We start from the raw sequence: 15,255 nt of genomic DNA, 5'->3' as shown, positions 1-15,255 counted from the left end.
CATTACCGTACCAATAGTAATTAATTGGTACGGTACTACCAGCCAAACATGTTGGCTACCAAACATATTGGCTACCAACATAATTGGTTCGGTTGGTACACATGTTGGTTGGTTTTCCATAATACATATTTGCCACCCCTAGTTTAGGTTGTGTTTATGTTTAGTTTTTGAAGTTATTTTTTGTTCACATATTATCATTAAACTTGTTTAGACTGTTCACGTTACATCCTTATGACCGGTTGGTGTTACTAACATAGTTTAGGTTTTGTTCACATTTAGTCCCTTAAGTTTTTTTGTCCACATATTAGCGCTGAACTTTTTTGTTCACATTAGATCCTTATAAATTTGTTTGGACAGTTGGAATTATATCCTTATGACCTGGAAACTCTGGTGGCTTTCTATGTTGCCATTGAACTTTTTTTCAACTAGCTCGTATGAGAGGTGTTTCAGTGTGAGCACAGACCTACTCAATCTTTCATCTTTTTAAAATTGTTATAACTCATTCGTTTAAACTTTGATGTCGAAATGTCATAATATTTTTCAACACATAGTTTTATATGTGTACTTCATTTTAGACTATATAAACAATTTATTTACTTACATGTTGATTGAGTTACGGGTCCCAAAAATAGGGTGTCAAAGCTGAATTTATCTTATTTCAGCATTGAATTTACTGTTTGTACTTCAGTTGATACTATATAAACACCTTATTTCTTTATAAACTAGCTGGGGTGCCCCGCTCCGCGGGGTTCGGTTACGACCAGGGTTTAAGTTAATGACTGCCCAGTGAAGACCATTTATTAAATGTTGTGTTTCTGCAACATGAACACTAAGCTTTCCTCAATATAAAGTATAAACTGAATTCATGGAATCATCTATATGATTTACTAACTATAAAAGATGAGAACTAAAAGTATATAATTAGAATTTTAAAGCATAGGTGCTTTGTAGTGAATCTCATCTTTGGAAATTTTGAGGGCATGGTTATTAATTAGAAAATGAACCCCGTGCATATCTTCGGGCGTTTGTGTAAAAAACGGACCAAAAAGACAGATTTGAGTTGTTTCCATCCTTATGAGGTTTTAAATGATCTAAAAGGTTCCAAATAAATATTGAAACACTTGGTTCAAGCATACATTGTATTTCCTAATTTCTTCTTATTAGGACATTAAAATTGACATTGCTATAATGGGATGGATTTTAGAAAGTATAATGTTGTAACAAACATCTCAACAAAAGCAACTTGCTATTTTTTTACATTTATCAGTCAATTATACTTTAATTTTTTGCTGTTTTGAATACATGAAGAATGGTAGGAACATATATACCACATATTGCCAGCCATGCTTCTCAACAAATGCTTTGGTTGCTTCCTCACTTTCAAAACTGAGTCCTGCTTCACAAACATTAGCATACGGGTCTGCAGTCGATGTCCACCCCATTAATGGATTCTCCCACCTAAATTGATGCATCCAATGGCCAATATGGCAATATTCTCCCAAAACTCAAAAATAGAGTTTTGGACTTAATTAAAGTCATATATCATGAATTATAAGTGAATTATGCATATTATTAAATACATACTTCTGTGTCAATAAAAAATTGATTTTCCACTTTTCGACTTTCCCAGACCCTTGTTGAGATGCAGTGGGTTTTGTAACTTCCTTGGTTTCTACTTGAACTGTCCACTGGTTTTGTAGTGTTCCCTGCTTATTTTTTTTCTGTTATTATCGATTGCTTCAACATAATTTAACGAATTCTTTTTAATAAAGTTTTTGAAATCAATGGATATAATAGTAAAACAATATCCATGTTTCTCATATGACTTTCAAAGAATATGAAAGACAGATGAGCAAAGATGGATAATGAAATTTATATTTTACAAACCTACTGATTAAGAATTCTTAAATAAAAGATATGCAGAAACTAAAGATCATATGTTCTTTAAAAATTACAGCACCCTCAGTTTAATACTTTTACTGTGTCTATGTTTTTTTGTATCTTTATTCGGTACCATCAAATTCAATATTTGTCTGTTTATATATAACCGTTTCTGTTGTATTTTTTTTGCAGGTTTTAGATATAGTTTCCTTTAGGTACTCACTACATATTAGTTGAATCTTGTATGTTCTGTTTGAAGCTGATGCTTTTAAATATTTGTTTGAGTTATATGATGCTTATGTCCATGCACATGGTCCCTGTATGTGGTACCAGGTTGCTTTAGAAAAGTAAAAAAAAAGTATCTATTTTTAATCAATGTTATGTTAATTTAGCAATCATGATAGATGGTTGTACATAGTTACCTCATCTAGCATGAAGTTTTTGTTCACATATGAGGGGAATTGAATTTACCTTCACGCACTCCTGAAAGAAATTACAGGGTTTATTATTGTGTTACTGGAAGAAAAGAAAAAGGTAAATCTCACCAAAAGTAGAACACAAATAACTAACTAACCTTGATTAACTTTGTAGATATACCAACTATCGAATAACTGAAATAGCAAAAGCCAAAAGATAGCAAAACATCATGCAATTAAAAACTATCTGTCAACTTAGATGAGAAAATTATATTTTTATACCAATTATGTGTTTTTCGTGACCAGTAATTGTCTCCGGTGGTCAGCACTACCGCCATTGACAATTGCAATCCTTTTTTGTTTCTGTGACCAAACAACAACACAGGTCAGTCCTTTTAACCAAATACCCCAAAACAGTAAAATCGAAAGTAATCTACATGTTACGATGCAATAAGTACAACTCAGTAAGCTTTTAAAAGTAATAAGAAGTCAAACTTTCCTCGTCTTTTTCCACCATCTTTCTTTTACGTTAAAGTAAAAAGCTAATATGCCCTTTTAACTCTTTCACTATTCCATGTTACAAAAATACCCCTTAAAACTTTTATTGCACCAAATCTTTAAAACAACAAAGACTCCTTTTCCCATGCCAATCATCGACTCGAAGCTTCACACTGTCTTGAAAATATCTATCGCAATTAAGTGTAAGCAAAAAAGACCATAATACCCTTTATTATCATTTTCAGTCCAAAGAAGAGACATGGCAAACCAATTCTTCATTTCCTTATGACTGCACTAATTTCGATCATTCATACTACCAACTGCCAAGAAAAGACCTGTCACGTTTGACACATGTATAGTTACATGAACGAACGATATTTCTATTGAAATTGAGAAGAAATCAGAAAGCAAACAGAAAGCTATGTCATTTGATTGCAGAGATTTAAAACATCTAATTTCATGTAGATTTAGTATCCAATTCACAAAGGTTAAAAGTGGTAAATATATGAAACCTGAAAACCCCGTCTAATATGGGACAGCCTCCATGGGATTACCTGAGGATTGCTCCCGAACAAAGAAAATAGACAACATGTATGTAGACGAAAAAAATGGACTTAGATCAATGAACTCACCTGGGAAGTTGAGTCCCTTTTGGCAAGTGTTTTGCTTCCTTTGCAGGTTTTTCCATCGCCCTACTTCCCATTACTCGAATCATCACTGGTTTGCAAATCAATATGGAAAGTTCAAAGACCGACATGAAATCTGGAATATTAGAAAAATACAGAAAAGATTGATAAATGTCTACTTCCATAAGCTTTTTTGTTCCATTTGGATGCATTTCAAGACCATATACTTCGTTTTCTTCCCCATATTCATCTAACTACAGTTGAAAATACACAAAAAAAATAGAAACCTAAGCCAATAGTCAACATATCTTTTTAATTCGGTTAGAGCTTCTAAAATCATTACATACAAGAACAGTAAAATATGCAAAAAAAAATGATAAAAACATACATTTTAGCACCTGATTTGAGATCCACATAATCTTCTATCATCCTTAGTGCCCTTCCAATACCCTTTTACACCTTCTTGATTTCCTATTCAAACAACTGCCTGCAAACAAATTAAAAAAACTAACATTAAATGAAAGTGAGATAAGTTGATAAAAAATAAATGGAAGTTACAAGGCAAATGACACATGTGGCTGCATCTCCTATTTGATCTAAAAACAATAAATGGATTCTTGTTATGTTGTACGTATTTTGCTTAAAATCTATAACTAAAATATCAAAAATGGATGGCTGAAATGTCTTTAGAGCTTGCTTAAAGTCTTCCGAATGCTAATTTTCTAACATGTAAAAGTTATGAATGTGTTTAAAAATTCTAAGAAAACAATTTCAGAACAACTTCATAAAACTTCCTAAAAGCAAAATTTATTCCATTTCAGACCTTATTCCATTTCCAGGGATTTTTCGGTCATTTAGTCCTCCCGAAGATGTTTTGTTAAAACGACTTACAAACCCTTTGAATTTGACCAATAAAGCAACAGATACACTGGCATTAGCATGTACATCAAGAATTTCCACAATATCAAATTTGAATTTAGTATGGTTTTCTAGGTCTGAACACCATTCACTATCTCAGAGCCAGATTGAGGGTTTGCCTGAATGAAAATCGGAATCGTTTTCCTCAACTTCTTCGGTGTCAATCGGTATCACAGGATCGATGGACTCAAGGTAGACGCTGGCACCGTCCCCATCGTCTGCCAACCACTTCTTTTCTGTTCCGGTGACCACACAACAACATAGAAATGTCATCGAAAAAACAAAGAACCCTACATTAGATTCTAACTTCTGAATAGAAAAAAAGACAGCATGCCCTGAAAGTCGAAAAGCAAAAAACAAAAAGCAAATCACCTTTCTATGTTTGTTTGAATTTAGATAAACATATCAAATTTAAGCCAACCGTTCCCCTTCTGTTGTTCCAATGGGGACCAAATTGACCTGATTGTCCTTGCAGATACAGATAGCAGATATCATCACAATCGGGAAGATATTAGGTGAGAGAATCGGAGTGGGTAGATAGATAGAACAATCGGGATCTCGGGAAACTTACCCTGTTCCTCTTCGTTCTGCGCAATCGACTCGCTTTAGAATACGAACTGCAAAGTAAAGTAGAAGACGGAGACAAATCGATACCCTAACAAAACCTAGAAACACAATTTCTGTAGAGATTAACACCCAACTTCAATAGGATAATGAAAAACACACCTACATAAATGTGAAAATATATACCAGAATGAGAAGAGCTCTGAGCTATATTTCCCACCTATTGCTTCCAGAATCTAAACAGAAACTTAACCAGTTAGCTGAGACTGGATTTAATCTGAAGAAAGAGAAACACGCAGCAAACGTAAACAATCCAACAGTTTAAAACTCATCTTACCTTATACCTAATAAAGTACACAGAATGCGTATAGACGAAGGTAACGTTAGTCCACCTTCTTCTCCCGACGATGCCGACATGGAATGGAGGCCAAATCGAATAGAGTGAGAAGCAGATAAGCGGATGAGGCGTGATTCCATACGGACAATTTTGGGCATACATCTGATGGGAGGAACGGATCGAAAGAGGAACAGAAGACTGTTTAGGTGGACTCGCTTTAGGATAGGAACTGGAAAGCGGGTAGGGGGAAGATAAGGCAGAACCGGTGGCGGGACGTGGGAACGAAACGTATCAGCCCCATCCTTATCTTCTAAGGGACCAAATTGTCAACACCATAAAGTTTAGTGCCAAAAATCTGAACCACTAAAAATATGAAAACTTATGGGTCATTTTTGCCAAACTGTTCACCAGTTCACTATTCATCTTGCAATCCAACTTTAATATATATATATAATAATTAGGGTAATTTTTGTTGGTTGATTTGGTATTATTCTAATCATTTGGCCTCAAATCATTAACTAGTTGCACCAACTGCATAAGAACATGTGTTGATTCCAACCGGGTATTAAACCGAAAACTGGCACTAACACTGAAACCGGTATAGTCTAATTGGTCCATTTATCGGGTCTCATTATTAGTCTAAACTAGTTTCGGTTCCAAACCGGGTTCGGTCTGGTTCAGACTAGTTGTTCATCCTAGTTCTAACTAAGCATCATTGTTTGACCCACTACCTAATACCATGCAGGCTCATCAAACAACGAGATCGATCCTAAAAATATGAAAACATTTCTCTAGTGATGTGAATAAATTATTGTAGAAGGGGTTAATGAATTATAAGGGTAACATAGTTTATGTTTTGTTCACATTTGGTCCCTTATGTATTCTTGTTCATATATTACCATTGAACTTGTTTGGACTGTTCACATTACATCCTTATGACCGGTTAAAACCTACATTAACCGGTTATAAGGATGTAATGTGAACAGTCCAAACAAGTTTAATGGTAATACGTGGACAAAAATATCTTCAAGGACTAAACGTGAACACAACCTAAACTATGTTACCCTTCTAAGACATTATCCCTTTATTTAATAAACTCAAGAAATTGTGGCTGCTAAAACTATCTTAAATTGAATTTGTAAATCGAATAGATCGACACAAGTGTTCATCTCTTTCAAAGAAACGTTGCGCAGACGGTTTTACTTAACAATATTAAAAAATATCAACGAGCTTATAATCAACGGGGATGTATCATGAATGTTACGAGTTATATCCTTCTAGAATGGACCAATGTCATGTGTGATTTTAGTTCTATATTTAGCCTATATAAGAAACTTGTCATAGATTTTTTGAAAGAGGATTCCAAAAATTAAAGTTTATGTGTATTGATATGACATCCCCATTTTCACGGCCTTTTTAAAATTTTTAGTTTATGCTTATTTGAAACATTTGCTATTGTGGAATTGGTCCCAAAATAACATTGACATGATATAATAGCAAAATCAACGCATTTTAGAATATTTTATATTTTAAAAGTTTGGGATATCATAATTGATACAAGAAACATAAGCATAAACGGAGGCTTACAACATCTCAATATATTGATGGTCTACATATCCTTGAATCTTTCAGCAGACACATACATCATTATCCAAGTATATGTGATACAAATAAACTGAGTGGGTCACGTTGGGAAACATGGTGAGCACATTGGGTTTTTAACCCACAATATCATATTCTTTTAAACTAATAATCTTCAACATATAAATATCCCAATTACCCCATTCTCGTTATCTTCTAATCCTGGTGTGATGATCTCAAGGGATCATTCTTAAGTACCTTTGTTCGCAGTTGTCTATATTTCCTAAATGAATAGGCACGATAGTATGATAGTATTTTGGGTAAACGCGGCAGTACAATAGTACTTTGGATAAACACGCGGGCAAGACGGTACAATAGTACTGCGGACAAACACGACAGGCACGACAGTACAATAGTACTTTGATTAGGCACAACAAGTCACGACTTATTATTTCACACAGCTCTCACTAACCTATCACGGCCACTAACTCACACAACCTCTCCTTTATTATTTCAGACGACTCTTCACTACATAATCGTATTATTAAGTATATAGTTTAATTAAGTAATTGATGGGTTTTATAGATAACAAAAATATATTTTTGGCGGAAAAGATAAAACCCTAAATTCTCATACACCCTAAGGATCTAGGTTTTCACTATTGAATGCAATAATCGATTTGAATATCAAGAACCCTACAAGAACCCTATGATTTTCGAAATTCATAAAAGGGTATAGAAAACATACCTTTTGATTATGCTAGTAGATAAACAAAACAAAACCCTTCTTGAAATTGCTTGGAAGCTAGCATCAGAAATCTCGTGCCTCTGATGGTTCACACTCAACCTTAATAACAAAGAGGCTTAAAGAGAGAGAGCAGATGGGAGCTCAAAATTTCGGCCTTGGCTTCTTGGAAAGGAGTGGACAAAAATTATCAGGCGAGGGAGGTCTTTATATAGCTGAAGGAAACCTGAGGCCAAAGCTAGGGTTTTTGGGATAAGGCCTAGATTAATTAATATAATAATCAACCTGCCTTATCTTCTAGGCTCTTCCTAGCCAATTTTCGTCCACCCCATCCCATGGGGTTCTAGGGCCTTCCTACTTCAACTTTCAATAAATAACCAAACAGTCTTTGTACCTTTAATTAATCCAATTAATCTCAAAATGCAACATCCCAAAAATACATATAAAATTTTGTTTTTAATTTCATTCAAATCACATGACACTAATATCAAAGTAATCAAAAGAGTTCATAGTAACATATTACAATTTCCCAAAATCTCTAAATGCGGAAACCATAATGTAACATCCATAAAAATCATGCCAATTTTAAACTTTTTAAAACATTTCAAAACCAATGATTATTACAAAACTTGTTTTCAAAATAGTTCAATGTCAGAGTTTCCCATAATCAAATCAAAAAACATAAGGAGGTGCACGATCACGCCTTCATCTTCCCGCGATCAGAAGAAGTACCTGAAACAATAATCGATAAATGTAAGCTCGAAGGCTTAGTGAGTTACCCCCAAAATACCAACGTCGTACGATCATAATCATAACATATAAACAAACACAGCATGTATAATGAGCCATCAGTCTGACTGGATCGCCTCACAGGCCATCAGTTTATCTGGACCGCTCTACGAGCCTTCTGCACGTTTGGACCGCCTCTCAGGGCCTTCAGCCTATCCGGACTGCTCGACGGGCCTTCGACCTGACTATATGCCATCCCGGGTCTATAGTCTATCCGGTCCGCCCTGGGTATCTTGGCCTATAGCACAAAGCAGGACCTGCCTCAACCCAATTCCCCAACCAACAAACATGTGCACATAATAACATACGCTAGCATGCAAGTACAGATAGTCATACAGATCTAACAGATCACTAACATGGCAACCATCCTATAAACCAGAATACCGACCTACCAGGTCACTAAGCATATCACCATCCTAATTGCCAGGATGTAAATCAATAAGCATATCATGCAATAAAGTCATATACAAATCCGATAAGGGCCGACATTGGTGCCTTAGACCCTGTTGATATAGTGAGGAGAACTCACCTCACAAGTAGCTCGAAGTGATAAAGTCAAACTCCACCAAATGCAGCTCCAAGTCTAACACCTACATCCACCGATATTCCTCTCCCATAAATTCCCAAATTACCAAAATACCCCTTGAAGTCAAACTGGTCAACTTTTGGTCAAAGTCAAAGTCAAAGTCAACGGTCAAAGTCAACAACCCATGTTGACCCAACTCGTCGAGTTCCTTAATAACTCAGAAAGTCAAAAAACCCTAACTGACTCGCCGAGTTTCCAACCAACTCGTCGAGTCCATGCGTGTCCAGAAGTCGGGGAAAACCCTTACCGACTCGTCGAGTCCCCTTACTGACTCGCCGAGTCCGTGTAGAACCCAACCACAGTAAATCTTCATCGGACTCGCCGAGTCGTCTATGCGAATCGTCGAGTTCATGCAGTCCATTTCTTATACATATGTTTTTAAGCCACCTCAAAGCTCCATATTGCAGATCCAACCTCCTAGGGCATGTTTTCCATGTAAAGTTGCAAACTTTACGTGCATGTATGGTCCTAAATGCCAAAACTAGACTAAGTGAAAGGTTAAATCAAATGGAAGGACCCAAGTTTGCCAAATCTCATAACCTTATAGCTAAAGGGACCAAGGGGAGTCCAGATCTGAAGTTGAAACTTCAAATCTTGCCCCAATACTCGAAATGACTCCCAAATGTGCTAAAGATGGCCCTAAACCCAAACATGAAGGGAACTAGCTAAAGATAAGTCAAGGTAACGACTTGTTACCTTCAAAATGATGCCAAGAAGAAGTAGAGTCAGATCCACAAGCTCCTCTTTGCTCCAAGCTTCTTATACTTCACACCTTCTTCATAAAATGCACCAAAAATCACTCTTTAAGCCTCACAACACTCAAGAACAAAGTTAATAGCGATTAGGGTTTCTTCTAGTCGTCAAGGGGGGTGATAAGGGACTGGAGGAAAGGACTTAAGGTCCTTTAAATAGGGTGCAAACCCTAAAAATTAGGGTTTCATTTCCCAGCTCCTACTCGTCGAGTCCAGGTCCTCCGACTCGCCGAGTAGATCCAGCAATCCACGCAGGTTATCCCGCCTCTACAAGACGAGTTGGGGGCAACCAACTCGTCTAGTAGGTCCATAAATATATATATAATGCTTTAAAACTTGTACCTGGGAGTCGGGGTGTTACACATAGGGTGATACGGTGCGATCATGTCGGACCCTTCCCCTTCAAACTAGAGGTACCTGCAACATTAACTGAAAATGTAAGCACAAAGCTTAGTGATTTCCCCCAAAATACCACATACTAAACAAACATACTGTCAAGCATATCTGGGTGCTTGCATACCCCTTCGGTCTATTTCAACCGTATACTATCAAACATATTTTGGTGCTTGTCTACCCCTTCTGTCTATTTCAACCGGATACTATTAAGCATATTTGGGTGCTTGCAATCCCCTTAGGTCTATTTCAACTAGATATCAGGTCTATTTCACCCATACTACTACCACATAATATCATAACCGAAATCACATAGTCATCAAGCAAATACAAGCATAACTGACAATTGTCACAAAGACAATCATCATACTACATCATAAGCTAGTGGGCCGGAAAATTTGCCTTCTACCCACGGATACTGCGAAGGAAGACTCACCTCAGACTGAAGATATCAAATCGCACTCGGCGGATGACTCGCGAAAACCTCTTCCTAAGACACAAGCATAAAACCCTAATTAGAAATTAGGCCACACTCTAATTTAAAGGTCCAAACCTTAATTCTTGACTTAAGGAAAAAGGGCTTCTTTATCCTTGCCTCATTGGGCCTCCCTCCCGCCAAGGCCCAAACCATACAAAGTCCAAAATGGCATCCAAGCCCAACTATGAGGTCTCTAAGGCCCAATATGGCCCAAGAACACCTAAGATGGCCTTAGGCCCAAATATGTCATGATACAACTGGTGGGCATGAGGCCCAACCTAAACAAGTCCAAAAGCCCATCACTAATCGACCCCAAAAATCATCTAAGCCCACAAACTGCATATGCGTGACATACACAGCTCGTACGCCCAGCGTATGCTGATGACCATCCGGAGTCAGGACACTGATCCAATACACGCAGCGTACTCTAGAGTACGCCCAACGTATTGGCTAGTCAGCCCAAACTCATTCCCATGTCTTAATCCATTCAACCTTTACGTCCACAACTTAGATCCAAGCTCAAAATAACGTCTTAAGACATAAAGTTGCAAACTTTATGCTTTTGCATGCATGGATGAGGCTCAAACCATGAATTAAGTCCATTAACTCGCTTAGATGGTTACTAACAATTGAATGGTTGAGTCTTAACCACCAATATCTGATTTTTATGACTCGAAACACTTTCAAGAGTCCAAAAGGACAACTCAAATGTCCTGGAGTTGCTCATACTCCAAGAAACCAAGCTATGGACCAAAAGATGCCATATTCTACCCTAAACCTAGATCTAAGCTTGTAATGATCAAGATTCAAACTTTACTCCTTCAATAGGCTAGAAATGGTTCACAACCTCTGGATCTACAAACTCTTTCTTCTCCTTTGCTTCTTCCCAAACCTCCTTCTTCTTCAAAACCACCAAAGAACACCAAAATACTCAAGGTAAGCTCAAAGATGCACTCAAGAAGGCTAGGGTTCGAGATTGACACTAAAAGGGAAGTGGAGGTTGAGAGGGTAATGGACTTGGGGGACAAAAGTTCTTTAAATAGGGTGCAAACCCGAAAAATTAGGGTTTTCCCCTTACTTGAGTACACCCAACGTACGCATGGATATGCCCAACGTATGTCGGGGATCACCCAATGATGCGCATGCAAGGAGTACGCCATGCATACCAAATGTACGCCCAACATACTCACGAGTCCTCCGCCACTGTAACACCTATAAAAATCAAGCCAAATTTAAACTTTTAAAAACATTTAGAAACCAAGAGTTATTACAAATTTGTTTTCAAAATAGTTCTATATCTGAGAATCCCAGAAACATAGTCATAAAATGTGAGGAGTTGTACGATCACGCCTTTGCCTTCCCACGATCCTCTGAGGTACCTGAAACCAAAACTGAAACTATAAGCCCGAAGCTTAGTGAGTTCCCCCAAAATACTGAAACATAACAAACAACACACATAATAACAACATGCAATTGTCCATAGCTCTACAGACTGGATTACCCCTTTGGGCCCACAGTGTGAGTCTGGCTTGCTTCCCCTGCATTCCTACAACTGAAACATATATGACTTGCCCTCAGTACGATTCTGGTATACCACTTGGTCCTCAACTCGTATCTAGTATGCTAATGAGTCCTCAGTATGAGTCTGGTATGCCTTCCCGACCCTCAGCTCATATCTGGCATACTCCAGGGTTTGTTGGTCACTGCACGAGACAGTGCAACCTTAACCCTACCCACACAACATGTCTACATACATAGCTACTTGCACATACATATAATCAAACAATAACACAGGTAGTCCTACAGATCTACCTAACTGGCATTGCAACTAGCATGTATAATCATCTCATACTCAACATGTAATCACTACTGGGATATCAAATCCAATGGGCCGGCCTTGGTGCCTTAGACCCCTTAGTATAGTGAGGATAACTCACCTCGCAAGTAGTGTTGAAGTACCGAAAACCCCTGATTGCTGTCTCACCGGAAATCCCGAACTATCACATAATAAATACCAAGTCAACACACCATATAACAGTCTTGACTAAGGGTCCATACAATCCATCATGTCCATTCTCCTTATTGGGCCAAGGCCCAATGTTAAGTCCATAACTTTGAAAGTCCTTATACAAAGCCCATTATTGGCCCAATTTACCAAATTGGGCCCCACTCCCTAATTGGGCCCTAATTCCAATATCCATTATCAAAACTTGGCCCAAAACATCATATTCATAAAGTCCAGCAAAGGCCCAAATCCAAATAGTCCATAAACAGCCCAAAACCCAAAGCCTAAATGACAAAAGCCTAACAGAGGACGTACGCGGGGCGTACTCCTCTCGTACGCTGGGCGTACTCGTTCTGATGTTGACCACCATCGGGCTGGTTGACCCAATACGTTGGGTGTACTAGATTTACGCTGGGCGTACGTCGCATTTTGCCAAAAACTAAATAAGTGCTTAATGACTCAAGCACTTAAGCCCAAACTTCAGATCCAGTGACCAAATGTGCCTAGGACCCATAAAGTCACGAACTTTATCACTTTGGACGTCCATAAAGTTCTTAATACTTGGTCTTAATCCATTAATACCTTCCTACTCCATGCATGGGACATCTTAAGCCATTGAAACCTCATTTTTATCACTCAAAACTCCTTCAAGAGTCTAGAAGGATAGTTCATTTCGTCCAAATCACATCATGCACCATCTTGGGACTTTTTGGGACAAGAAATGGTTCTTTAAAGCAAAATGGCTAGATCTATACATATAAGCATAAATTTTGAAGCTTTTTTACCTTCTGGAGCTTCTAGGGCACAAACCAACTTCAGATCTACAAGCTTGGTCTTCTTCTCCAACTCCTTGATGCAACACGTTCTTCTTAAAATGCTCAAGAAACACTCAAAAAGCTCACACACTCAAGAAAATAGCTAGGGTTTGGGGAAAACGACTCTAAACAGTGGAAGCTGAGGTAAGGGAGGGTTTGGTGCTCATAATGTTGCTTATATAGTCACCAAACCCTAAATATTAGGGTTTCATCCTGATATAAGTACGCCCAACGTACACAAGTGTACGTCCAGCGTACTAAGGCGGACCTTAGTACGCTTAGCGTACTCTTATGTACGCTCAACGTACTCCTTCTTGACCCAAGGTTGCAACCTTGGCCCTTATACTTGGCTTGGCTCTACACTTCCAACCCCAAGGACTATAAATGACAAAGTAATGATAGAAGAGGGTTTGGAAATACCTGCAAAATCTCGGGATGTTACAATTCTCCCCCACTTGACCTAGACTTTGTCCTTGAAGTCTGCTGCGGTAAATAAATGTGGGTAATGCTCCCGCATCTCGGAATCGGGCTCCCAAGTCCACTCGGATCCTCTCCGATTCTCCCACTGTACCTTTACCAAAGGTATCTCCTTGTTCCTTAGAACCTTCATTTTCCTCTCCAGAATGGCCACGAGCCTCTCCACATAATTCAGGCGCTCATCGACCTGAATATCATCCAACAATACTACTGCATCCTGATCCATAATGCATTTTCGCAATTGCAAAACGTGAAAAGTGTGGTGTATCGGACGGAGCTCCTCCGAAAGATCCAGTCTGTATGCAACCTTGCCAACCTTGGTGATAACCCGAAATGGTCCAGTGTATCGGGGACCCAACTTTCCCCTCTTCCTAAAGCGAATCACACCCTTCCAGGGTGAAACCTTCAGTAACACCATGTCACCTACCTGGAACTCCAACTCAGATCGGCGTAACTCTTCTGCCGACTCTGAGCGGTCTGCAGTCGTTGTCTAATATGTTGAATCTTCTCGGTAGTTTGCAAGACTATCTCTGTCCGTCCCATCACTCTGTGACCAACCTCACCCCAACAGACCGGGGTGCAACATCCCCGCCCGTACAACAACTCAAAAGGCGGGGCGCCAATGCTGGAATGGTAGTTGTTGTTGTAGGCGAACTCCGCAAGGGACAGGTGGGAATCCCAACTCCCACCGAAATCGATGACACAAGCCCTCAACATATCCTCGAGGGTCTGTATGGTCCGCTCGCTCTGACCGTCGGTCTGTGGACGATATGTTGTGCTAAAGTGCAGTCGTGTGCCTAGTTCCTCGTGGAACTTCTGCCAGAATCGGGAGGTAAATCTAACATCTCGATCGGAAACAATGGAGACCGGAACTCCATGGCGAGCAACGATATCGCGGACATACACATAGGCCAACTTCTTGGCCGATGAACTCTCCCGTGTGGCCAAGAAATGGGCACTCTTGGTCAATCGATCAACGATGACCCATATAGCATCAAACCCCTTCGCCGTCCTCGGCAGCTTGGTAATGAAGTCTATTGTGATATGTTCCCATTTCCACATGGGAATCTCCAGGGGTTGCAGCTTTCCATGCGGCCTTTGATGCTCGACCTTGACCATCCTACAGGTCAAGCACCTCTCGACGTACCAAGCGATTTCTCGCTTCATGCACGAACACCAGTAACTCAAACTCAAGTCCCAGTACATCTTGGTGGCCCCCGGGTGAATAGAGAAGTGAGACTTTTGAGCCTCCTCCATAACTGTCTGTCTGACCCCACCAGACATCGGAACCCATACCCGACCGCATCGGGTCAATAATCCCCGGCTATCCTGCACAAACCGGGCGTTCTCGCCCCTGATCCTCTCCATTTTCCAATTCTCTGGTCGCATTCCCTC

At 39.1% G+C, this 15,255-nt stretch overlaps 1 protein-coding gene across 12 annotated transcripts; it reads right to left on the bottom strand.

Annotated features, from left to right (window-relative positions):
- Positions 1-1,174: 1,174 nt before the first annotated feature.
- Positions 1,175-5,521, bottom strand: LOC145114862 (uncharacterized). Of its 12 annotated transcripts, none has more exons than XM_079050968.1 (12): positions 5,241-5,520; positions 5,090-5,139; positions 4,911-5,004; positions 4,712-4,807; positions 4,459-4,575; positions 3,810-3,908; positions 3,428-3,557; positions 2,580-2,660; positions 2,456-2,492; positions 2,353-2,364; positions 1,585-1,706; positions 1,175-1,504 (listed from the first exon to the last, which is right to left on the bottom strand). In XM_079050968.1, exons 6-12 carry the CDS (start codon positions 3,835-3,837, stop codon positions 1,459-1,461), a joined length of 456 nt encoding a protein of 151 aa, XP_078907094.1. In that variant the 5' UTR covers positions 3,838-3,908; positions 4,459-4,575; positions 4,712-4,807; positions 4,911-5,004; positions 5,090-5,139; positions 5,241-5,520; the 3' UTR covers positions 1,175-1,458. The 12 variants fall into 12 exon arrangements, 11 of the variants coding, with proteins under 11 accessions (XP_078907094.1, XP_078907097.1, XP_078907087.1 ...); XM_079050971.1 differs by having other exon boundaries at positions 3,428-3,512; XM_079050961.1 differs by having other exon boundaries at positions 3,428-3,675; positions 3,820-3,908.
- Positions 5,522-15,255: the final 9,734 nt, after the last annotated feature.

This window comes from Lactuca virosa, chromosome 5 (assembly GCF_052849685.1).
Source record: "Lactuca virosa cultivar CGN04683 chromosome 5, Lactuca_virosa_CGN04683_v6, whole genome shotgun sequence".
In the NCBI taxonomy this organism is placed as follows: domain Eukaryota; kingdom Viridiplantae; phylum Streptophyta; class Magnoliopsida; order Asterales; family Asteraceae; genus Lactuca; species Lactuca virosa.
This window is presented reverse-complemented; position numbering and strand designations above follow the sequence as displayed.

Bases quoted from the DNA above. Each gene is read 5' to 3' on its own strand.
- LOC145114862 (XM_079050961.1), bottom strand. The intron at 2,661-3,427 runs GTGAGTTCATTG...GTTTGGTCACAG, and splicing joins AAAGGGACTCAACTTCCCAG to AAACAAAAAAGGATTGCAAT. The intron at 2,493-2,579 runs GTATAAAAATAT...TTGCTATTTCAG, and splicing joins TCACGAAAAACACATAATTG to TTATTCGATAGTTGGTATAT.